The sequence below is a fragment of the Saccoglossus kowalevskii genome, chromosome 13, assembly GCF_978046115.1.
Source record: "Saccoglossus kowalevskii chromosome 13, keSacKowa6.1, whole genome shotgun sequence".
Classification (NCBI taxonomy): Eukaryota; Metazoa; Hemichordata; class Enteropneusta; family Harrimaniidae; genus Saccoglossus; species Saccoglossus kowalevskii.
Window position 1 is genome coordinate 17,327,726 of NC_140653.1, and position 27,993 is coordinate 17,355,718.

Sequence of the window (27,993 nt, forward strand, 5' to 3'; positions counted from 1 at the left end):
CACATGAAAATTACCTAATTACAGCTTGGAAACGTGTTGATTCGTACTCGTTGATCTGTGCAACAGTCAAAGTCGCCATCTTTGTTTATATGAGACCCATATATCGACGATTACCGCGCTTTAAGTAAAAATATAAAATCAATTGTGAAGTGGTATTTTATTATTTGAACTTGTCAGCATGACAATACAAAGATGTCACAGTTCATGTAATTCACAGCTCCTTGAATACTAACGTGTGCGATTCTTAAGCATTGCATCATGGGTAAATACATGACAACATAGCTCATACTATTAAACAATACATATGTAAAAAATGTCATGCATATTTAGGTTAATAGTTTTAAATTGACAAAAGCCAGATGTATTGACCCAGAAGTTCACATCATGTACATACTTGCACCTCTAACATGTTGTACAATCATATTTGAAAAAAAATAAACATTGACAGTGTATTTTTTTTTGATCAATTGTTCACATTTATAATATTTTTATTGATTTTAAGACCAGATTACCCAAATTTGACATTGAATGCAGGTTTGAGAATATCTTGTGTGTGGTTAACAAAAGTTACCAAATATGGTCTTAAAATGGGTAATCATTGTGACAGTAATTTAAACAAGTAAAACTTATTTTTGAAGTATCAACTTTCATACAACAGGTGAGAGACATCAACCTAGCTGCCATCCCATTAGCAGGAGGCACCACTAAGGTCTTTCAAAAGTCACTTGATTAATTGTATCACTGATATTACAAGGCTGAACTGGTTCTAATATGATCAGCTCTGCTGTCATTACATTCATTATCATTCATAAAACATTCATATTTGTAACAAATTTTTAGCAAATTACAATTCAGTAAATAGTAATTACCAGAATAGCTGCAGAAATACAGTAGGAATGATAATTTGATGAAATAATGATGAACATGAATAATCAACATAAATGTCAATATGGACATGAATGGCATGACGATGAATATGAATGTTGCTATATGAACATGAACGTTAATTTAAACATGAATAGTAAACAATCAACATGAATGACACTATAATGAACATGAATGACACTATAATGAACATGAATGACACTGATGAACATAAATAAAACTGGCAAACATGAATGACACTATGTTGAACATAAATGACACTGATAAACATGAATAATATTATGATTAACATGGATGACAATATGACAAATATGAATGACACTGATGAACATAAATGACACTGATAAATATGAATAATACTATGATAAACATGAACAATCAACATGAATGACTCAATGATGAATGTGAATGACACTATAATGAACATGAATGACACTATGTTGAACAGGAATGATACTATGATGAACATAAATGACACTGATAAATATGAATAAAACTATGATAAACATGAACAATCAACATGAATGACTATATGATGAATGTGAATGACACTATAATGAACATGAATGACACTATGTTGAACAGGAATGATACTATGATGAACATGAATGACACTGTTGAACATGAATGACACTGATGAACATGAATTACACTGATGAACATGAATTACACTATGTTTGACATGAATGGCACTATAATGAACATGAATGACACGATGACAAACATGAATGACACTGATGAACATAAATGACACTGATAAATATGAATAATACTATGATTAACATGGATGACAATAATATATGATGAACATGAATGATAATGAATATAAATTATGGTATGAATATAAATTATAGTATGAATATACGATAATACAATTAAGTCATGTGATAACATAATATTCTAATATGATAAACATGAAGCCAGACTAGATGTAGCTTTTGTTCGCTTGTCTTTTTGTTTAAATACAATTTTATTAAATTTTACAGAAAGACTCAAAGGGACAGTTTCTGATGGACAGAGTATGCAATATGCTGAATATCCTAGAAAGAGATTATTTTGGACTGCGCTTTATTGATGGTGAGAAACAAATGGTGAGTTGCTATGAAAACAGCATTGTAGCTAGTATGTATTAGCCAATGCTATTTGGCAGGGTAAAATGTTTATTCATTTTGACTATATGTGGATTGCATTGGTTTAGGGTAGACAGAGACCTACATGTTGCATTTCAGTATATGTTTTTGTGTCATATATTTGCAAATATATATATATTATGAGTCTGATATAATGAAAATGAAACAGATATAAGATAAATAAGCAGATATATATGGCAAATGAGAAAGATATTATGCAAATGAGTTAGGTATAATGCAAATCAGTTAGATATTATGCAAATAAGTATATATTTTACATTCAACTTCTCAAAAATCAATGAAAATAATTCTATACAAAACACCCAAAAGTCTTTTCAGCGAAAATCAATTCCAGCTAAAATAAAGTATTTTACATTATTAAATTTTAATGAGAAACATGAATTCTTTATTGATAAAACATCATGAAAATAAAGCTTAGAAGGGGCACTTCAAATGTCTTCCTTGCATACTGTAGAACATGTTGAAAAAGCGAATTATGGTAAAATGACGTAATAGCGAAATGTTGATTTAGCGAATCTCTAATATCTTTGTTGATTTCCTGTTTTCACTATATTTGTCTGTCTCCTGCCATCCTGTTATCACCTCCATAAAAACAAAGAAAAACTATCAAGTGTAATAAGGAAGCACTCCAGATTATTACGTTTTTTTGTGTTGTTTACAAAGTGTGGAGAAAAAGACGTTTGGTCACCATTTTGAATTTATAATGAAGTCATTAGCGACATCTTAAATTAAATAGCGAATTAGTTCTCTCGCTAAATTCGTCAAAAAGACATGCTTGCAAAAAAGACATGTTTTACAGTATATCTTTGTCATACTGTTGACAGTTTTCGATTAGCATAGTCCCACAATGCAACTTGATGGGGTTCCAATTTTGCCATATTACATCTATGTGTATGAATGGAATGCATTGTTTGTTTGAACAAAAACAGTTTTTTTAACATTGACTACATTTTCATCTTTAATAGTGAACTTACTCTCCAATTTTTAAGTGACAAATGTTCCCATCCTCTTAGTAAAATAGTCTTGCCGAATTCTGAATTTGAATTATACCGGTAGTTCTAGATAAATATATAAATATAACTCCAAAATGAACACAATTTCGCATTGGCAACACATCTCGATAAAAAAAAGAAGGTGAGAGTTGACTTCACTGTTCAACAATCAGATGACCTAATCCATCTGATGCATAATCCGGTCACTTTTAATATACATTGGAAGCCATACGGTCATATATGAAGACGAGAGTTGATACAATACGTCAGATTTTAATCACACTGAAGGATACATTATGCACGTAATGTTGAACAGTTGAATTTATCCAATTCTTACGAAATATAAAATTACATTTTCATTAAATTGGTTCTGGAAATAAACTCATTTCTAGTCATGCTCATTGGCAGTCTTCAATGTAGAAAATAATTGAAGGTCGTCCTTATTTTTAAGACCCACTTTAAATGTTCTATAAATAAGAGCGGTATTTGCCCCAAGGACCTTGCCTACTACGTGACACAGTTGTAGAGATCATTAATAATGCTGATCATCGGAGCAAGTCAATGACAGGAAAATAATTGATACATCTATATACGAAATAACATATGCTTTGATAAATGAGAAAATTACAACCAATTGAATGTTTGTTTATTTGTAATTAGCACCAGACTATATAAAGTACGTCATACAGTATATTCAGTCATATTAATTGTGCCTGATGTAATGTGGTTAATTTGAGGTATTTCTCAATACATTCCACCGAAGGGTGACTCCACCTCCAACCACACATGCAAGCACACATACTAAGCAAGAATATCATAAGCAATTTAAAATGTAAATGTTGGATGAAAAACTTTTTACTATATTTGCTCTATTTGAAGCACAATCGATCTGTGCCAAAAATATTTATTTTGTTGGTATTTTGAATGTACAGAAATTACACTGATTCATTTATGGTAATTAACATTTTTACAGAACATTAAAATGCTAATTTCAAGTTGAGAAAATATGGTATTGTTAATTAGGGCCATTCAAAGATGGCAGCAAAACAGACCTGAAATGCATATGGTAGATCAGAACAGAACAGAACAGAACAGAACAGAACAGAATAGAATATTTAGCTTGAAATAATGTAAGAAATTACTGTAACAAAATTTATGACCAAAAAAACGATCAAAAGAACAATGAAAGTGTCTTTTAAACTCAACATTTCTTCAACATGGTTGAAGTTTGGTTGGTTTATACCAAAGTACCATTTCTGTCATCACTGTTTATTCTAAATAAAACAGTTACCGTATTTGCTCTATTAGAAGAGCATCTGTAATAGAAGCACATGTAAGCCAACAGATGCATTGTACAATGTATATTGATTTATTAAAATATGTATTTTGACCATAGAAACACCTCTGTCACTTTACATAAGTATACAAAATCAAAAAAATATTACCGATATTCATACCTATCTTGACCAGAAATAAGACCGATACTTATACCTAAAATCCAAAAAACGAGACCCATTTAAGGGGCACGTCCCCATTAGGCAAGTTCGATGTATTGCCCCCCCCCCCCCCCCCCCCCGACGGGAGAGAGTGTCATATGCAACATGTATTTATCCGTTAAATAATTTCCACTTTCTCCTGTCTTCCCATCTAATGTATGTATTAAACCATGGTGATTGGATCTGTATATTCAATGATGGAAGCTTTAGAAGGGAGCACTAAGTTTTGGCAAAAACAAGTATCACGGCTCTTTTGCTCTCAATGAGAATTCAGCGTAAATTTTCGTCTGAAGTATTCATATATGGGAATCATATAAAAAGATGTCTTAGTATCATATCTGTCATGTTCTCGATAGGTGCTCACATAATTACTTGAAAAAATCTGTAACACAGCACTAACATTATGCATATTCATGACAAACAAATTTGTTACGCACAATCCTGAGACTTGTATTTGTTCTTTCTGTGAATCTGATGTTAATTCAGTTTTTAGCTCCGCTGTCGACTTTGTCATATGAGTGATTGTCCCTCGTCGTCGTGCGTGTCAATGTTTTACTTTTTCGACTTCTTCTTGAAAACTACAAGCCTGAATGCTTCGATACTTGGTGTATATGTACCTTGGGTAGACCTCTCTCAGATTTGTTCATTGCATGATGATATCTTCAATTCTCTAATTTTGATGAATATTTTTGTCATTTTTGGTAAAAAGTGATATTTTCAACTTCTTGTTAAAAACCGCAAGTCCAATTGCTTTGATATCACATATATAGGTACTACATGTGGTCCTCTCTCAGATTTGTTCATTTTGTGATGATATCTTTCATTCTCTAATTTTAGTGAATATTTTTTTAATTTTTGGTAGAAAGTGATATTTTTGACTTCTTGTTGAAAACTGCAAGTCTGATTGCTTTTATATTACATATATAGGTACTACATGGGGACCTCTTTCAGATTTGTAATTTCGTGGTTATATCTTCAATTATCTAATTTTGATGATTATTTTTGGCGAAAAGTGATATTTTTGAATTTTTGTTGAAAATAATCCTGTTGTTTTGATACTATACATATTGTTCATTTTCTAATAATGTCTTCTGTTCTTTAATTGCAATATTCATTGCATCAGCAGCAGAGCAGAGCTAACAGCAGAGCTATCTCTGCCAACAGGCTGCTTGTTTTGTGAGAAATGGAATACAAACACTGTCATGGCAGCTAGCAAATACATTTTGAATTTTAGAAAAACCAAACAGCTGCTCTCTCTCTCCAGTTTACATTTGGTTCATCCCTAGTAAATATTTGTAAAACAAGTATCTGGAATTGGTAAACTAAGTAAAGTGAGCAGACAAATTCAATTGTTTGTTCATGTGTAAAAAACAAATAACAGCATCTGCAGACAGTTGCTTACATAGCTGGTAATTGAGAAGAAAATAATTTGTGAAATCAACTTTATGTTTCAATGACTGATTTCTATAACTCATTAAATCAAGTATTTATTTAGCAAACTGAGCGATTTTTGAGTGCATTGAAACCTGTGACTGTCACTCACAGCTTTCCTGATTTAAAGCAATATACTTAGGCTTGATATTATGAATGGCTACATGTCTGCTATGTTTTTCTCGTCATGCAGTCACCACTTCCATTTTGTACATATAGGATCTCCTGCCAAATTTTATGGAGATTACCCCCTCTGTTCCCTTTTTAATTTCGCTGTCGACTTTGTTGAGCAGAGTTCATCATATTTGTCCATTGTCTGCGTTGTCCGAATCAACTTTTTAGTTTTTGACTCCTGTGTGCGAAGCACACAATGGAAGCCTTTGCAGTTACATGTAGTGTGTGTGTGTGTGTGTGTGTGTATGTGTGTATGTGTGTATGTGTGTCCATCTGTTCCACTGATATCTCAAGAACCATACATTGTCTTTTGATGAAGCTTGGTGCATAGATGCTCTGGGTAAATGCGCAGATTTGATTAGGTTTTGGTAAAAATCCATGCCTATTAGTTACCTAATTTGCATGATAATTAGCTGATTTTCAGCTGTTCCATAACTGTGCCACTGATATCTAAAGAAACACTCATTGGATTTTGATGAAACTTGGCACATAGATGCTCCAAACTAATGCGCAGATTTGATTAGTTTTGGGTGCAATCTATGCAATATTAATTACCTAATTTGCATAATGATTAATCAATTTTCGGCTTTTCACACTGATATCTCAAGCACTAATCATCACATTTCAATAAAACTTGGTACATAGATGTCATAGGACACTGCAGAGACCTGATTAGTTTTAGGGTAAATAATTGTGGATATTAATTACCTAATTTGCATAATTAGTTAATTGTTTCCATGAATGTTCCACTGATATATAAAGAACCACAAATTAGATTTTAATGAAATTTTTAAAAGTACTCATCCTCACATTTCAATGAATCTAGAACTATGCAGAAACCCAATTAGTTTTTGGTAAATATTTATGCTTAATAATCACCTAATTAACATAATTAATTAACACTGATATCTCAATTACTGATCAACACATTTGAATAAAATTTGGTACATAAATAAAGGACAATAGACAGGCCCGATTAATTTTGGGTTAAAATTTGTTCATATTAATACTCTAATTAGCATAATAATTCATAATTTTTTTGTTCTGTTCTGTTCTGTTCATATTAGTTACCTGATTTACATAATTAGTTTTCAGTTTTTCCATCAATATCTCAGGTACAAGTAGTTTTGAATTAATTTTTAATGTGTCTTCTCTCTTCTCCAGCACACTGGAGTTCTTTCTAAGCTTTCTTTGATTTAACTTCTTTTTGAAAACTATAAGCCTGATTGCTTGGGTGGGCAGATTTGTTCTTTTCATGATGATATCTTCAATCCAATTTTGGTGACTATTTTTGTCATTTTTGGTAAAAAGTGGTATTTTCATTAAAGTGTTAACGTAGTGTGAATTATTAAAACAAACATTGTATTTTACATGTGTTGTATACATCACTATGACCCCATAGTTGAAATGCTTTGTTCTTTGTTCTCCACAGCATTGGTTAGACCCATGTAAATTGATAAGTAGACAACTAAAAGGTAAGTGATATAAAGATTGGTGATTATTGTGAAGTGCACTTTCAAATTTTTTGTGAATTAAGAAACAATGTATGACCAAATGACAGCCATTTTTTCATGAAACCCAGTGTATCTCATTTCATTATACCGTCTTTGCTCTGTTAGAAGTACATCAATATTAGAAGTGCATCTCTGTTAGAAATGCATTAATATTAGAAGCGCATCTCCATTAGAAGTGCATCTCAGTTAGAAGTGCATCAATATTAGAAGCGCATCTCCATTAGAAACGCATCACCATTAGAAGTGCCTCTCTGTTAGAAATGCATTAATATTAGAAGCGCATCTCCATTAAAAATGCATCACCATTAGAAGCGCATCTTTTTTAGAAATGCATCAATATTAGAAGCGCATCTTTATTAAAAACGCATCGCTATTTAGAGGCATACCTCTATAGGAAATGCATCAATATTAGAAGCGCATGAAAATGCATCGCCATTAGTAGTGCATTGCCATTAGAAGCACAGGTGTGTCCATATATGGTCATAAGAAGTCATATTTTGCTGCACAGTATTTTTGTTTTTTAGTGATAGCGTAAAGTAATCAAAAACATAGAAATGTGTTGAAGGTTCGTGGAACACATGATTATTATGCTTTGCACAATTGCATTTTTGAACTCTGCACGCAAACTGCTGCATACTTACTCTATTTGATTTAACCAAGGTGTTTAATTTATGACATGCTCAGTAAATTTTCATATTCTTCACAAGTGGATATATATAGGTAGGACAATGTACACGTACAATGTACAATGATTTATGTTATTACAGAGCAGAGTATCTTGTTGCCATAGTAATTGCTCTAGACTTAAAATGATACACTGTAGAATACTTTATTTTCGCTTGGAATTTATTTTTGCTATTTTCGCTGGAGGGATGATTCAATGAAAATAAAATCCAGCGAATATACCTTTTTTCCTATATTTCACATTAAACTCATCAAAAATCAGTGAAAATAAATTCCATACAAAACGTCCAAAAAGCCTTTTCAGCGAAAATTAATTCCAGCGAAAATAAAGTATTCCACAGTATCAGAATTGTGAACTCAAGGGAGATATATTTTGTTGATAATCCATCTGTGGATTGAGAAGACCATCCAGATCATATCATTTATGTGTTACACAGTGTAACTTAAAGCGCGGTGGTCGTCACGCAGCGCGTTATCGATTTTCATGTAAATAAACAATGTATTTTACATGCGTTGGATGTGCTATGAGTCCCATATCGAACAGGACGCGGCGCGACGACTGCCGCCCTTTAAATAATCTTTACAATGATTATATATAGTAGTCTTTCTTTCTTTGCCTTTAACATAGATTATGGCAAATCTGTATGAATACAACATGTCTTTTTTTAAGTTGTAAATTTTTGTGGTTATATTTAATTCAAAAATTATTTAACACTTTTTCAAACTGTTATCGATCTTTATTTATATATATATATATCACTTGTATTAGTTGTTGCAAATTGTATATCTGTATTATTCAAAAAGTGGCTTCTATGCCCGAATTACCCATAAATGTTACAATTTTTAGCTTCTTTATAATGTAGATTTAAATTTAAACAAGAGTTTTTGATTTGCTATTGGGATGCTCTTTTGTAGTGCCATCTATGCATAAAGCCGATTGCGAGGGGGGAAAGAGGGGGGCAAGAGGGGTAGCTGGTACAGTTTTACGGGAAATAAAAAGGGCTTTTTACAATTTACAAGGGAAAAAAAGACGTTTTTACAGTGAAAATTTAATTTTGTAGTGAATTGTGTCATCTAGTCGTTTTACAGTTTCGAAAATGTAATTTCCCTGGATTATTCTTTACGACTTTTTTTATTTGGATGTAAATTCTTGTACATACCGAGAAAAATGACACATTTTTACAGTGTACGAAAAAAATATTTGATTGATTGTGATGTACGTCTAGCCTGTGATTACAGAATTACGGATTTTTTTTTCAATTTATGTTGTACAAACAAAAAAATATTACAATATTATTATTATTATTATTGAACGAAAATAACCCTTGCCCCCCTTTGATTGCTGATTGGATGCTGGGGTCAGTTTGTACTTCTAATTATCTGCATCTTTCAAAATCACTGTTGCTGCGATTGGTGGAATGGTTTTCAACTGCCATTTTGAATTTCTAAAATTTATTTAAATATTTATAAATTAACAATAAATCTCATCCATGGGTAATCAGAAAAGTGTGTACAATATATGCAAAATACATTGTTTACACAAAATTCAAACTCATACTGCGCAATAACTGTGCTGCTTTTAGTAACGGCAAAATTAAAGATTTTGATATACAATAGTTTTACTATGTATGAAACTTAGAGATGTCTTAATTGAAAAATATCCTGACATATACCACTATAAAATATGACATAAGGTATCATTTCAACTTGTTGCTTTCTTCTGTAATTGAGAAAATAAATATAAATATTTTTACAGTTTATGATCAAAAATTTCCATACGCCAAAAAGTCACAGTAACTTTTCAAGAAATTACCTACTCAACCATTTTACACACCATCATTTTTTCTCAATACAATTTTGATTCCAATTTTGCAAATTTTTTCAATTTTATTTTTCAATTTTGAATTGAACATAATTTCCTATTTGTTACAGAAATTGATCAACATTTTTGGGAAAAAAATTTAGATGAAATTATTGAAATGTGCATGATGAAAGTTAACTTACATGTTCAAAATATTAAGTCTTCAAATCGTGAGTGTATATAAATGCATCAATATAACATAATTGATGTTGTATAATTTCATATCAATGGAAAAGATAATTTATGTACATAGTTAATAGCACCTGCTACTGCAGTAATTACACACACTCTATGATCTATCTTTAAGTGTAATCGTTTCTGCAGCCCTATTAATGGCTGATTTAGTCTGGTCTCTTTTAATAGTTTCTGGTTAAATAAACTCAGGCTTATATCTTATTATAATATTACATGGCATATACATCTTTAAGTGTTCTAAACTGCACACCATTATTTTTCTAGGCAAAATTTCGGTGAAATATTTTGCAAACTTTTGTTTTCGTTAGTTAGTTTGGTTAGTTTTAGACCAAATGAAAGATAATTTCCTGTGATCGTATGACTGATTTAAATTTTGAAAAAAAATATGGATTCTGTGGATTTGTGAAAGATGATTAAAAGCAGACATTGTCATTTTAACAGAAATGCAATAATTGGAAAGTTACAGAAAATTATATTTTATTTCTGTGTTTTGTTTCCCTGTAATTTTATGAACGCTGAATCATGCAAATATTCTGAGGCCATGTTTCAAATTGTTTACGTACTCAAAATATTGTTTTAATATTTAAGTGTTAATATGACATTACATTGAGTATAGAATATGACACGTATCAAAACTAATATTACATATCTTATTCGTCAACAATTGAAATAATAATCCATACACAGCTACTTAAGTTTAAAATACTCAGACGATGTACATATTGTACAAAGTTATCAACATCATTGTATTGCCTCCATGTAAAAAAAATTAAATTGAGTATTAAAATAAAAAAACAAAAAATATACATGTACTGGTATAGGGTGAATATTAATATTGTTGATTAATAATTAGTATGCTTCATTGAATCCAATATAGGATTGATTAATCTATAAAAATAGAACACAAAACAATGAACGATGGCAGTAATCGATGTGTGACATTATATTGGTTGTGTGTCTATACAGTGCAGGGGAGATTGAGGGTTCAGTGGCTTGTCAGCTGCTGCTTAGCATAGAAGAGTCACCTGGTCTTTCCTTCTCAGGATGACAGCAAATAATTCTTTGACGGGAAATGAGATGTTTCTGTATCATCTGTTAAATGGGCCGCAGTCGTCTCGCCGCGTCCTGTTCGATATGGGACTCATAGCGATGTATACAACGTGTGTAAAATACATTGTTTATTTACATGAAACTCGTACACACTCTACGCGACGACCGCCGCGCTTTAATTATGCACGTAAAAGAACACAGTCACAATGGCGTCAAATATCATAGATTACCGCAGATTATCTGGAACTTTATTTGAAATGCAAAGCTGTATTTAGAGCAACAGTAGAATACTAATTAAATGTTATTTACGATTTATTGGCGTTTGCAAAAATAAAATTTCTAAATAGTCATTGTGATTTTAGGACCCCTGAGTGAATTTGTTATTGCTACAAAAGTTTATAATTTTCACCGACGGTATTTGGATACTATTAAAACTTATCACTAGATTTTATTGACTTTTATCATAGGGCTTTATTTTAGGCTGTTGCTACTTCTTTCGCACACACAAAAAAGCACCCAGGAAAATTGTTGTTTTTTATGCCATTCGCCATTGGTTCCTATGGTAACAAGGTTTCGTTCAGGTTATAATATGAAAAAAATCAATATAGTTTTAATCACTGTTTTAACATAAATCCCCATAAAAATAGCTCCAAAAAGCCAATTTTTTGCATGTTTCCAAACAGATTTTCTTCAAAGAATATTTCATAATGTGTAAAAACCCTTTTGCTTTTATTTAAATGGCGGCGGTCGTCACGTCGCTTTCTGTTCGATATGGGACTCATAGAGACGTACACAATGCATGTAAAATACAGTTTTTTTACATGAAATTCGAACATGTGCTGTGCGACCACCCTTTAATAGATTTAATGCTCAGTATGAAAAATTAAAAAAAAAAGAAAAAAAAAAAAGCATTGCTGATAAATCTATAGCAATTTGCACAGACTATAGCAAACAAACAAATCCTACGCAAAGTACTCAAAGCGATTATATGAGCAGTCTGTACATGTTTCAAAACTATAGATATCGTTTCTTGATTGAGTTATATGTGGCCAAATGTCAACATTCAAAGAATGCCTGTTTTATAACTTAATACTGCCAAATTTATGACGCAGAATTTACAGTGTCTTCATTGCGTGATCGATTTCTAAGACCACATGGGGTATTCACAGCTATAGAAACTAATGTTTCCCTTTGAGAATTTAGGATATGTTAGAAAATAATATTAATGTGGTGTTTTTTTATTCACTTTTGTTATTTAACCAGAGTGAGAACAGTCAGCAAATATTTTAACAGTTCGGTTGCGTCAGTGAAACAATCAAAAATATTTATTAAATTAAATATTTGTTTTTAAGTGACTTATAATACTTGTTTAGTAATTTTATTTCACGTTATATTTGGTTTGTTAGTATGGTGATCATTTAATTTTAATAAATTGCAGTATTTAATTTTTGTTTTTGAGAAAAGCACCAACTTCATCGTCACCCAATATCGAAGATCATTAAACAACGATATGATAAACACACTGCCAATCAAGCTACATTGTATCTAGAACACAATATCGACCATTTGATCTTGAGCTTTATGGTGTTTTGAGTTTCATTATGAATTGTTATCACCGTGAAAATCTGCGTAAGGAGTCCACCTGCCACTATTTTAGTATGCAAATTTTACTAGACCAATAAGAAACATTTTGAAAAGTCATTTAGTATATCTAAATTATATTAAAATGTGAAGATAACTAATCAACACTTAAAGTTGTCATATCTACATTTAGCTTTTTCACTTATATTTTACATATACAAAAAGCCAGGAGGTATGTTGTTTTCCCTCAACTTTGCTATAATATGAAATATTAATGTTTCATAATATTAATTGTTCTTTAAAGCAAATGATATTTTTGACAAAGTCATTAGTTGTCATAAGTTAACAAAATATTATTAAATTATATGACAGCACTATATTTATTGAATATTATGCTACTATTTACGTTTATTTCTATTTACCAATAGTAGAAAAAAATTAATAGAATATAAGTAACTAAACTATTTTAGCTCCGCTGTCAACTTTGTACCGGTAAAAAGTGATATTTTCGACTTCTTGTAAAAAAACCCAAGTCCGATTGCTTTGATATTATACATATAGGTACTACAGGTAGACCTCTCTCAAATTTGTTCATTTCATTCTGATATCTTTAGTTCTTTAATTGAAATGTGCATTGATAACAGCGGAGCTATTTCAGCCGAGAGGCTACTTGTTTATAAGTTTACTCTAAAATATTCTTTTATGTGTTTGACCATCAATATTTGATCATATATAAAATCTACTTTTTAAATGGTTTGATTTTGAAACAAAAATATTTATAACAATAGCTTTAACAATTATGATACTAGTAGATAATTTTGAAAACATTTGAAGACAGGAACCACATAGAGATGTCTGGACATGATGCAACCAGTAGAGTATGGAAGGAATTCACAGTTTATCAAGTCAGCGACCTGTAAATGAAAAATCCTATTTCATGTTTTAGAATTTTGGCTTGTCCTCAAAAATTTGTGATTATATTTATAATTCTTTGATACTAAATATATTGCAAAGTGATCTTAGGACATTAGGTGTCCTAAACTGTTCATGTCGTGCAGTCCTCTAATTAAAAATAATTTTACTGAAGTGTTTTGACCATTAGTAAATAATTGTTATTATTGACAATCCGGAGGATTTTGTCTTGCTGTTGCTATGGATATCTGCACGTTTTTTGTTACTACTCTTAAGAATGAAATCCTTTAAAGGATAAACGTCTGGCTAGTTTGCGTTGTTGTTGTTGTTAACATCAGTAGTTGCCAAAGCTGTTTTTGAACTGCAATGCCAATGAATTGCCTTTTGTGGAAGAATAAGGGGCTAGCCATTAGAAACCCTGAGAGGGGTAGAAAATGGTGTAAATTATTTTTAGCTCTGCTGTCGTCTTTGTCAAGCGGAGCTTATCATATGAGTGATTATCCATCGGCGTCCGGCTTCCGTCGGCATCCGTCGTCTGTGTCAATGTTTTATATTTTTGACTTCTTCTTGAAAATTACAAGCCTGAATGCTTTCATACTTGGTGGTAGGCCTCTCTTAGATTTGTTCATTTCATGATGATATCTTCAATTCTTTAATTTTGATGAATATTTTTGTAATTTTTGGTAAAAAGTGATATTTTCAACTTCTTGTTAAAAACCACAAGTCCAATGGCTTTAATATTATAAATACAGGTACTACATGTGGACCTCTCTCAGATTTGGTCATTTTGTGATGATATCTTCAATTATTTAATTTTGATACATGTATGAATATTTTTGTCATTTTCGGTGAAAAGTGATATTTTCGACTTCTTGTTGAAAACCACAAGTCCAATTGCTTTGATATTACATATATAGGTATTATATGTGGACCTCTTTCAGATTTGTTAATTTCGTGGTGATATCTTCAATTATCTAATTTTGATGAATATTTTTGTCATTTTTGGTGAAAAGTGATATTTTCGAATTCTTGTTGAAAACAGCAAGTTTGATTGCTTTGATATTACATATATAGGTACTACATGTGGACCTCTTTTAGATTTGTTCATTTTGTATTGATATCTTTAATTCTCTAATTTTAGTGAATATTTTTGAATTCTTGTTGAAAACAGCAAGTCCCATTGCTTTGATACTATACATATTCTTCATTTTCTAATGATATCTTCAGTTCTTTAATTGTAATGTGCATTGCTAACAGCGGAGCTATCTCAGCCGACAGGCTGCTTGTTCTTCATTTACTCAGTTTTATGCTAGATTTGCTTTCATGATGACATTGTTTTTCTCTATCAAATGTGTTTACATTTATATGTAAATTTGTTTTATTCTGTAATTTTTATTTTCAAATTTCATCTATGCAGATTTTCTTTTTAAAAATTACTAACCATGGCTTTGTGATAGACAAACCATAAACTGAGCAATTCTTATTGATACTGAATCTATTCCTCCAGAATTTATCAAGATATGCGATCTTTAGGGTCATATTTTCAGTGACTTTTATGTAACCTTTGAAGTATAGAGACGTGGAAGATAAATAAATGTGTGTGTGTGTGTGTGTGGGTGGGTGGGGTGGATACATGTGCAGACAATTCTTTGATATGCAGAGGTTGAATTTCATATTGAAACTTGGTTACAAATACAATTCATACTATATTTAATCAGCACATTGACTTTCTTTTTCAATCTTTACATGTTGAATGTTGTTGTTTTTTGTAATCTTTGTCTTCGAAAACTAATAATTGTTTTGATATTGATAACGTTTTCGATATTATAGCGCAAAAACAAATGTTATTTTAGTCAATGCTGGAAATATTTGTTTTTATATCTTTTAATTTTAAATTAAATTTATACTTAGATAAAGACAGAAAAATTATATTATGAGAATTTAAAAGTTAAATTTTTTTTTTTATAAATGATGAGTATTTTTAATAGTAAGGAAAAGAAATTATTCTCTCAAATCTTTGTATAAGGGACATGCTCAGAATAAAAGTCATCTTCCACTTCTGTGAATCACTTCAAGTCTTCTTTTCCTGGATGGAATATTGATATTTTATGTGCCCAGGTATATTCCTATATGATTTTCATATTCCACAAAGTTCAATTCTTTATTTTTAGTGAATCTTCTCATATTTGTTTTAAAAATATGTTTTTAATGCAGTTACAGATATATTGACAGTTGTTGTCGTTGTCCACGTTGTTAACTTGTTTCTTCTTATGTCATAGGAGGACCACCATTCAACTTAGTATTCAGTTGTTGTCGTTGTCCACGTTGTTAACTTGTTTCTTCTTATGTCATAGGAGGACCACCATTCAACTTAGTATTCAGAGTGAAGTTTTACCCTGCTGATATTGGTAATCTAAAAGAAGAACTGACCAGATATTTGTTATTTTTACAATTAAAACGAGATCTTCTTCATGGTCGACTCTTGTGTTCCAAAGAAGACATGGCAATGTTAGGAGCCTATATTGTACAAGGTGAGAATTACAGTCATTTAACTTTTTTTTTAACTTTTGGAATTTTTCATGAAAGATTAGGCTTATATAATTATTGATAACTGTTATTTTAATTTGAAATATTTATTTTTATTATTTAAAAATCATTTTTCATCTGCCATGTGCAGAGCAAAATAGGAGGCTAATGTCATAACCATGTCTGTCTGTTTGTATTAATGGACTGATGGATGTGTGGGTGAAGAACCACTGTAAACCTGATCAGATTTTAGTAAAAATCTGTACAATATTATTAATCAGCTAATAATTATACTAATTAACCAGTTTCACCATGTTTTGTTCATATCCTGATAGTTTTCTTAAATGGGTTGAAACTTTGTATTTGCATACTGTTTCTGTAGTTAAACGTCTAAAACTACTTAATTATTAAATAGTCTGCCTATACTTATTAGATAATTTGCATACATTGAAAAGCTGTGTGCTGTCACAAGTGGATTTTTTCAACAAGTTGAAATTCACAAATGATAACGAAATTTCTATGTACAATTTTACAAACTGTGATTATCACTTTGACGGTGATGTTTCCATGGTAACAATTATTTGTCAAGCTCGATGAATTATGACTCCCCTGATTCCAAGTTGCTATGACAACCGTTTATCTTGTCTGGATTGTTTTTAAACACAAGAAAGAATCGTGAGTAAATTTAATTGACCGATGACCATGTATATATATTTTTTTTTTTATTTTGCTAATTTTTCCCACCAAAATTTAGGACCTAAATTTTTGCACATTACAATTTGTTTTGCATGTTTTTAATCAAATGAACGTAATTTCTAACCAACTGCAGATTGTAATCAACATTTTGGAAAAAGTATATCAAAAATTATGTGTGTTTTATTTTGTGAGATGTGCAAAAGTTGACTTTAGCAGTGATGAAAGGGTCAAAGGTCACCAACAATACATTAATGGCATATTATAAATAGCATTGTTCTATTTAGATACAATTACCACAGCATGGTACAATTGTTTCAATTTTATTTTGTTGCCATAGCGATTGTGCTGACATTAGTACTTTCTTGATTTATCAGTTGCTATGGGAAAAATTTCAATAAATGTGGCCAGTCTTTATAATTTGTCTACATAAAAAATATGGTATTTCTTGGAGATGTTGTTGACCTAGAGCAAAATATATTGTGAACTTGTGTGCATTCATAGGCACCGATTTATCAATTTTTAGAAAGACAATAGCTATCTCAAACTCATTATCATAAAATGCCTAATTTATTATAAGCCGACCCCCAAAATTATGAGAGCATTCATATCACAAGACTCATTAAAACTGATAACTAGAAAATACTTCAATAGAAGCCCTCTACTTATTTAATTTATACAATAAATTAACAATTTGATGCAAAAAACAAAGGAACCATGTTGCCAGTTTCATTTTTTTTATTCAAGAATCCACGATTAGCAGCACGTGTGTAACTTAGAGAAAATATACCAAAATGGCTTATAAGCCTGTGAATACATTGAGCACATTTTGCTTTGCAAGATTCCATAAAAATATTATTTCATTTATACTTGATAGGTTTCAGTCACTATTTTTGTAAGTAAAAAAACATTATCGCTTCTTTAGGTGATTTTTTATGTTCAAATTTGAAAATTAAAAATAAGAAATATTGCTTACTTTAGACCAAATAAAGTATAGACCAAATAAATAAAAACAATGATAAACATGCCCAAATTGACTTGGATGTCTTATTTTGCTCAGAAGATAGGTTCCATTAAATAAAATGAACAAGTAAATAAAATGAGGTTGTACTAAAAAACTTGTTTCTATGGAAACAATGACAATGTGAATTCCTCATAGTGTTAAACTAGATAGAGTAGGTCACAGCAAAATAACTCGGATGAAGTTGAAAATGTCTTAGCGCCTACACATGGTGTCCTTGTTTGATTTCTTTCATACCCTGTGCCATGTCCTATGATTACATCATTTCTATTTTTAGTAATTGTAACCATGACAATCTGGATTAAATTAACATACAGCTGGCATTCATAATTCACTTCGCAACATTAAGAAATTCAAGGCTCAAGTTCATGTCTCTCTGTGAAATAACACCAAGTTGTATTTGTACACAGCTGCAATCGGGAACCATGATCCTCTTGTACATCTCCATGGTTACGCATCAGAGTTTTATTTTGGTCCCGGACAGTCTGAAAGAGTTGAAAACAGAGTTGAACAGTTGCACCATACCATGACCAAGTAAGCATGTGTGTTGCTATGGTAATATGTTTTGCATTCTCTGACTTAATATTTTGAGTTTGTTATAAATGTCTATGAAGACAAAGTATTTTGTTCCCTCATCATAAAAGTCTTGTGGTTACAATTGAGATTGAGATTACTTAATTCCTGTATTTGTTGATTTTCTTATCACACAGAGGTCAGTCCCCATCTGAGGCTGAAGAGAATTTTTTGAGAAAAGCAAGAACCTTAGAAACATACGGTGTAGATCCGCATTCAGTAAAGGTGAGTAAATACAGCAAACTTTGACAAAAATTTAAAATTAAATTATTTTGTATAAACTCCCATGTGAATACAGAATATATGCAATCATTATTGTTTTATAAAAACATATTCAGGAAATGAAAATTTCCAAAAGTCAGTGAAGGAACAATAGCATTAGAGGTTAAGATCATCCGCCAGCAGATGTTCAACACCAATATACAGCAAATTTAATCTAAATCCGCTCAGACGTTTTTGAGATTTGGCTTACACAGACTGTGTAAAAAATGTATCAAAATTTTTTTCTCTGTTTTTGCATCAATTGCTATGGTGAAAGATATTTCCTTACGTCTCAGCCTACATGTTATTGGTAACGTACATCTAGGCTGAGACATTCACATAATCTTAGTATAAATTCTAATGAATCATACAATTTGACCTTTGACCTGATAAAAGACTGATGGACGTACACTGGGCAAAATCGTTGATATACGGCGGGTACATTAGCGTATTCGCACGCGTATATTCCCGATATTCGAAGATATACGTTGGTCGGCGCACACGTACATTCAACGTATGTACGGGGAATACGCAACGTATATTCACACATTCGGAACATACTGATACGTAAATATACACAGGAGTATATTTACGCAGACCGGAAGTATACAGTGCGCACATTAACGTACACCTAATGCAGAACAATGCTGTCTAACGTATTCCTACGTATACGTAGTATATACGGTTATGCAATAAACCAGTGCACACAATTAACATCGGCGTAGATCTACGTATATTTTGCGTATACTCGGCATATTTAAAGCGCATGCTATTGGGTGATTTTTCAGGAACATTTGCATACAGGTCATGCTTCATTTCCGGTTAATCATTCACGTAGTAATTTGGTTCTTGGGCGCCGCACGTGCTTGTAATTTTTCAAGGCACTAGTATTTTGTTTATAAATAAAGTATCGATAGTATTACTCGTGTTTGCTACCGCAACACATTTATTTATAAACACAATACAACAACCTAGCAATATCACGAGCTCTTATTACAGTCATATACATGTAAATATAAAGAAATGGTTATTGCCACACCCATGGCCATCCCAGTGATCAGACGTTTTTTTTTATGAACACAGGACCAGCAACGAGGCATTAACCCTTTCTTTATCTGTTACAAGTTACAAGTGACTGTTCTCCCGTGACTTGCATCAGACTAGATCGCATACCACAGGAAATTAAACGTGGGAGGTGATTCACAATGAAATATTTGGCCACTCGATGTTCAACACAAGTAGGATCAGGGCAACGTGAACAGTTCATAATCGGAAATAACGTTTACAGTAGATCTACGGTCAACGATAACACATTGCAACTAATACAATTTCGTATTAATTAATATTGAGGAGTTGTTTTTGGGTAATTGCAAAGGTGGGAATAAAAGACATACATTTGTGATTCAAGTGATTTAGTATTTATTTGTAATAACAATACACACACTTACAAGTACACAAATCTTCCTCGACATACATAAATAAATCATATGGGGTTTTAATTCCAATTTAATTGAAGGTGAAAAATAAGTTCATTTCAAGTGGTTTAAATTTAGTGGACTTCTTTAACGGAAATAACGAAATTCAACAATTAATGCATTTAAAGTCAAGTAATTTATAAATTCAATGAAACAAAAGAAATAAAATTCCAGTTATAAGCTAAAAATATTGAAAGGGTTTGGGTTTGGGTAGGAATCAGAAAAAAATCACACTGGTCATCAAAACTTAGGGCAATCACGTGGGGTTTGACAGGTACATGGTGGTCCTACTTATTTCTGGAGCATGCGGATCGGTTGCCTCCTTGCCACTCGGTTGTCTTAATCCAAAATCAAGTCATTCAGTGCCATGACCTGAATGTCGGAGACCTCACAATGAACATTCCTTTTCGATCTTCTTCGTCGTCTTCCTCATCTGACATCATAATGTCCACAACTTTCGTCACCATCTCCCACATCTCTTGTTCTTCCTCTTTAACTTCTTTTCCCGACTTTCCGTCAGCTGCAATGATAGAAATGTTATTTATAACTAACACTATATTTATTATTACTGCTATTTTAACAAGCTTGAATAAAACGAATTTAAAATTATAAAAACTATAAATTAACACTTACTCATCTCCTCCTTGGTTCTTTATTTGTTTTTTCCAAGCTGTATAAAAACACTCTCGTCTTTCTCTGTCATTTTCTGGTAACAGTACCTAAAATAGAATATGTAACAGTTTAATTGAATAAAAAAAGGTGTTGTATTATAATGTTTGGTGACCTGGACAGTTTTTACTCAATATATTACCGACTCAACAGTGGGCAATGAGATTCAAACCTACCTCCCGCTCGAAATCAAAACGTGCTAATCATTGTAGTAATAACTTATGTATTTATATTTAAAATTATAGGGGTGAAAAATGTGTTAAGAAAACGCAAGCCAATCACCAAGAATTAAAAATGCACGCGAGCTGTAGCTGGAACAAACGTTGACACATTCAAGAAAAAAAAAAAATATAAATAAGACAGCGTGAAAAAAAATTAATTGCAATGGTCATATATAAATATTATGCCACATAAAACTGTTGTTAAAATGCACGTTGGTATGAAGTATTAGTGCTATATGACTACATCCACCCACACTTGCCAGTAGAAGACAAAAGATTTTTTCGTTAGTGTGGGGAAACGTTGGTCAGCGTGGGGGGGGGGGCAGAGGTGTTAATCCGAAAATTCATTGTCTGTTCTTGTTTGTGATTGGTTCAGGCAACGTTTGAGGATCGCGTCGTAGCTCCTTCGTTGGTAGTGGGAGCGTGTAAATGGCGAGAGCCGGGTTACCACGAAAGTTGGGTTACCGCTATTGCCATTTATGCACTACCATATTTTATTTAATAAAAAAATAAAACAAGAGACTGTATGCAAGTCTAACGCCCACATTACACTAGCCTGTATCGGTTAATTGCTGAACAGCCTGAGCCCTTTGTCAATTTGAGTAGAGCTCTTTGAAAACAATGAAGGATCAGACAAAAGCATGGAACAACGGACATCATATGGTATAACCAGGCCAACATGAATTACTAGTACCGGTAATTTGGGTGAAGAGGTCAATTAATTAGATTGGACATCAATTTTCGACTTTCGCATACTTGCGTTTTTTCTGACACATAAAATAAAATTGAGTATATAGCGATTTACAGGCTGTAATCAAAATCGATCCACTGAATACAAGTTATAATAGTTACAATGAAATGGTATGAACTAAGTGTGAAAAATTGAACAGTGACTTTTCTATGCGTGTTTGAAATGACACAGCTAGACACGCTACATCGACTGAAAGTTAGACACAACTTACACAAATACTGCAGGGTCAATCCGGACACGCTGATTTTCAGAACTTCTAAAAGGGTTGATATCATTCTCTTGTGGTGACTGGTGTCGGTTTTTAAAATAGCACGCTTTTTTCTGTCTGTTTTGATGTAGCCATGACTTCCTTGCGCAAACGATTTACTGTTGTAACTAAAGATCGCATAATGTTGGTGATCCGAGATGCTTGAAGACTGTGGGCGAGATCTATCAAAACTTCCGAATAAACTTTGACTTGGTGAAGATGAGATGGGGATTGAGATCAGCCTGAACGCTGAACGTCAGACAATCGGCAACTACGATGGAAATGGGACATCTTGTTCCTGGATTAATGCAACAATTACGTAACTGATTTCAAAAGGGCTCATCACTTCAGTCACGTTAGCGTATAGCATTTTGTTAGTAGGGGTGTGCGATTGCGAATATCGACATTTCACAGTTTCATCATGTTCGATTATTATTTTATTTCCACCAGTAATATAGATATTTGTTATTTTACTATTCTGTACGTACTAAAAATGTAGTGTTTGATTTGTTAGTGACGACGGTTCCAACTCAACCCATAATGATAACGTCCAACCAGTGTACTGCGCCCTCATTATTTTGGACAGTGTTCTACGAACGCCTGTTCGCGCAAAGAATTGTGGGACACTCTACCACAAAGATGAAATGAATATATATACCCGAACCAGAGACTGCACCATTGGAGTATCTCTCACGTACACCATAGACTATGAAAAACGGAAAATTTCTTGTAAAATGTATTTAGGAATTCAAATGATAGTAAGAGACAAACATTTATTTAAATTTATAAATGAAAGCTGATAACAAAATACAAGTTTACAGACAGATTCGGAAAAGGATCGTCGTGACCCAAGTATAAATAGGCTTCTAAACTATATGAATTATTTCTTTGCAATTCTCACTGCAGTAAACAGTAGATGTATGTGGCTATGAATATCACTGCAGTTATTCAATGTTGTATTTATGACAATAATTAAAGTTAAGATTAAGATTTTGTTGAATAAAGGTACAAAAAAACATGAACCGGTAAACCGTTGCGCTGCTAAGCATGAATAATTAACTGATGTCACGTGATGTGAATGCACTAAAACATGAATCGTCAGTTTAGTTTTCACAAACATTTACACAGTTCCTAATATGTTGCCAAGTACCACATAGCAGGTTCAACCATAGACTGTCTATGGTTCAACGAAGACAATGAGAATTGTGTTCGCAAATCTGAAACGTCACTGCAAAAAGTACTAGCCAGAAATATCCATAGTTGTTTGAAATGAAAATGCGATGTTTAGCGTTGTTCACTGTATGTGTTCCGAGTGTATGTGGTGATATCACAGTCACTCTCGCCATGCGAGTCGACAGTTCCGGTAATTATTTATTATAAGTACTGGCGGCCGCGATCCCAAATAAAACCGGACAATTCCACGCGCACAGTATTCTCCACGTATGCGTAAATATAGACTTCGTAAAACAACGTTAATTGTACTACGAGAATGCATGTAAAATACGTACGTATACGCTGCGTGCCACCCAAGGCGAGCATGTGTGAAAGAAACCATAAAAATACGTAGCGCATATGTACGTATATTCCACGATTTGTATACATAATCATATCTGCGTATACTAAACGTATACCGTGAATATACACAAAATGTATATCTGTGTATACCATATATCAACGATTTTGCCCAGTGGTATTGGCAAGTTATCTATAATAACTTTTGCAAATAAATACAATGTGAAAACCTGAGAAGTGAATGTTATGCTCAGGTTGACACTGGCGAGGAATGCATTGAATATTGAAAGCAAGGTTTCACTAGTTTTGCTATGTTTAATAAAATTGATTTGCTTCAATATAGGATATTTATGGTAGCCAGCTACATCTTGGTTTCACTCATGAAGGACTGTCAGTATTTCAAGGTAGTAAAAGAATTCAGCTTTTTAGATGGCATGATATTGGTAAATTTGGTTACGAGGGAAAAACTTTTTTTATACATGCTATGGTTAATCAGGTAAGCAATTGATATAAATATATATATAATTATATAAAATTGGGTGAAATTTATTAATTTTGATTCCATCTGTGTGTTTAGAACCATTTCTAAGACATGCTTTGACTGATCACATTCAAACATTTTCATTACAATTTGAACAAGCATGGCTGATTGGCAGCCATTTTGGTCATAACAATTTTTAAATTCTCATACTGAAATGTATCCGGGATCACTCCTCAGAGATGAACAGGGTGATTTCCTTCAAACTTTTTATCATGATCATGCGTATTATTGTGTTACTGGTGCACATCAAATTTATTCCAAAATTTTAACAAAAATAGATTTTTTTTTTGTCTATGCTGATTCTTCACTAAAAAAAATATATTGTCTGATTCAGTTGAAAGATTGCACATAAGTGATTTGATCAAATTTGGTCTAAAGTTTTATTCTGGTTGTCATGGCAACTATACTACTGATTGGCTCTACCTAATCACAACAGCTGGTTTAGCAGAAAAATCACCCTTGCTTGTTCAGTCAGATTGAAGGATTGATTATAAAGATTGATTATAATGGTTTATGGTGATACATGTATGATGAAGATATTTTAATTTTTGTTCACAGAGAAAGCTGACTCACGCTTACAAATCAGCAACAACTTCTGCTAGCAAGCATATTTGGAAATGTGGCCTTGAACATCAAGCATTTTTTAAGTGAGTATATTCATATCAGTGACTGAAATCTCTTTTTGACTTCCATGTCAGCCATCTTTTATTTCTACATTATTACTGTTGTTGCATATTGTTTAATGTATTTAATAGTGTACTGTGGTGAATATCTTATATAATCAATATGAACATGTCATTAGCAAATATGGGCATGCCCTCACCTAATTTGGGCTTGTCATTACCAAATATGGGCATGCCCTCACCTAATTTGGACTTGTCATTACCTTATATAAGCATGTCATTACCAAATATGGGCATGCCCTCACCTAATTTGGGCTTGTCATTACCTTATATATTAGCATGTCATTACCAAATATGGGCATGCCCTCACCTAATTTTGGCTTGCCATTACCTTATATGGGCATGTCATTACCAAATATGGGCATGCTCTCACCAGAATTGGACATGCTGTTACCTTATATGGGCATGTCATTACCAAATATGGGCATGTCCACACCTGAATTAGACATGTCATTACCTTATATGTGCATGTCATTACCAAATATGGGCATGCCCTCGCCTAATTTGGGCTTGAAATTACCTTATATGGGCATGCCATTACCAAACATGGGCATGCCATTACCTTATATGGGCATGTCATTACCAAATATGGGCATGCCCTCACCTGAATTAGACATGTCATTACCTTATATGTGCATGTCATTACCAAATATGGGCATGCCCTCGCCTAATTTGGGCTTGAAATTACCTTATATGGGCATGCCATTACCAAACATGGGCATGCCATTACCTTATATGGGCATGTCATTACCAAATATGGGCATGTCCTCACCTAATTTGGGCTTGCCATTACCTTATATTGGCATGTCATTACTTTATATGGGCATGTCATTACCAAATATGGGCATGCCATTACCAAATATGGGCATGCCCTCACCTAATTTGGGCTTGCCATTACTTTATATGTCATTATCATATATGGATATGTTATCACCAAATGGGGATATATCATATAGAAAAATTGTCACAGTGACAGTGACTGTCAGAAGAGTGATAACTGCATTTGTAATATGCATTTAGTTAAAAATTGTCTTTTCTTGTTTTGTTTTTACAGATTCCGGAGGTCCAGCGAGATTACAATGCAGACATCTGGTGGAATGTTATTTAAAACCACTAAATTCAAATTCAGGTACAAATCAAGATAGAACATTGATGATGCATGATAGATTGTAACTTTTAGTAGTTATGGGAACCAGAACTTGAAATAAATCAGAGAACAAGTCATTGTCAATGACACGTCCCCGTTCCGTTCATATTTGAGTGGCATATACATTCAAAGCAGATCATGACCGAAATGCACCTGCATATGTACAACACATTGTACTAAATCTGAACAAAATCCATGCATGCATGACTGAGATCCGGTTCTGGAATTGTGAAAATACGTGATTTTAATGCATTTTCGGCCTTAAAATGGCCATCATTCAGCTATTGCTAAGCGGATCATGAAACAAATGCACATATCTATTTGTGACATGATGCACCATGTGTGTGTGAAGTTTGAACTTGATAAATCCAGACATGTCTTGGATACGGATCCAGAACTGAATTCTTTAAGAAAATGGCCGCCAGTCGGCCATTTCGAACTTGATCCGAAAAAAAAAATGACGTGCATCAAGGTCCTATTATGTTTAATGTAATTACCGAATTTGAACAAAATCCGTCCATGCATAACTGAGATCCGGGTTCGGAATGGTGAAAATGTGCGATTTCAATGCATTTTCGGCCTTCAAGTGGCCGCCATTTGGCTATCGTTAATGGGACCATGAAACAAATGCACATACATATTTGTGACATGATGTACCTTGTGTGTGTGAAGTTTGAACTTGATCAATCCAGACATGTCTCGGATACGGATCCAGAACTGAATTCTTTAAAACAAAATGGCCGCCAGTCGGCCATTTCGAACTTGATCTGAAAAAAAAAATGACGTGCATCAAGGTCCTATTATGTTTAATGTATGTACCAAATTTGAATGAAATCCGTCCATGCATAACTGAGATCTGGGTCCGGAATGGTGAAAATGTGCGATTTCAATGCATTTTCGGCCTTAAAGCAGCCGCCATTTGGCTATCGTTAATGGGATCATGAAACAAATGCACATACATATTTGTGACATGATGTACCTTGTGTGTGTGAAGTTTGAACTTGATCAATCCAGACATGTCTCTGATACGGATCCAGAACTGAATTCTTTAAAACAAAATGGCCGCCAGTCGGCCATTTCGAACTTGATCCGAAAAAAAAATGACGTGCATCAAGGTCCTATTATGTTTAATGTATGTACCAAATTTGAACGAAATCCGTCCATGCATAACTGAGATCCGGGTCCGGAATGGTGAAAATGTGCCATTTTGATGCATTTTCGGCCTTAAAATGGCCGCTATTCGACTATCGTTAATCGGATCATGAAAAAAATGCATGTGCATATGTCCCATATAATGTGTGATGTATGAGTGAAGTTTGAACATAATCGGTCCATGCATGTTCGAGATACAGGTGATCACGGACGCACGGACGCACGGACGCACGGACGCACGGACGCACACAGGGCAAAACATAAGTCCCCGTTTTCGGACTTCGTCCGAACGGGGACTAAAAATGTAAATGTACCTGGTAAATGGTGATCATTGGCAAATCATCATTACAATACTTTAAGTCCTATGCAATATCCCAGTGATGACATGTAATATTTTTTCTGTACACAGCGGCAGAACAGAAAAAGAAGCAATGACAGAAAATAAAAAAATAAGTAGAGAAGCTCCAGAGGTTAAAAGGTAACGACCATTGAATGAAATCACTACTAATATCATTGATATCATATCACTACTAATATCATTGTTATCATATCATTACTTATATCATTGATATCATATCACTACTTATACCATTGA

General features: G+C 32.8%; 1 protein-coding gene across 2 annotated transcripts in view; it reads left to right on the forward strand.

Moving 5' to 3' along the window:
- Positions 1-27,993, forward strand: part of LOC100379017 (FERM domain-containing protein 5-like) — a 47,206-nt gene that overhangs the window by 5,052 nt on the left and 14,161 nt on the right. For both annotated transcript variants that reach the window (XM_085506993.1, XM_085506992.1), the window contains exons 2-10: positions 1,872-1,976; positions 7,562-7,604; positions 16,281-16,457; positions 18,577-18,700; positions 18,877-18,964; positions 24,219-24,371; positions 24,975-25,063; positions 26,154-26,228; positions 27,808-27,876. In XM_085506993.1, the coding sequence (XP_085363119.1) occupies positions 1,872-1,976; positions 7,562-7,604; positions 16,281-16,457; positions 18,577-18,700; positions 18,877-18,964; positions 24,219-24,371; positions 24,975-25,063; positions 26,154-26,228; positions 27,808-27,876 (923 nt within the window). The remainder of the gene's footprint in view (positions 1-1,871; positions 1,977-7,561; positions 7,605-16,280; positions 16,458-18,576; positions 18,701-18,876; positions 18,965-24,218; positions 24,372-24,974; positions 25,064-26,153; positions 26,229-27,807; positions 27,877-27,993) is intronic.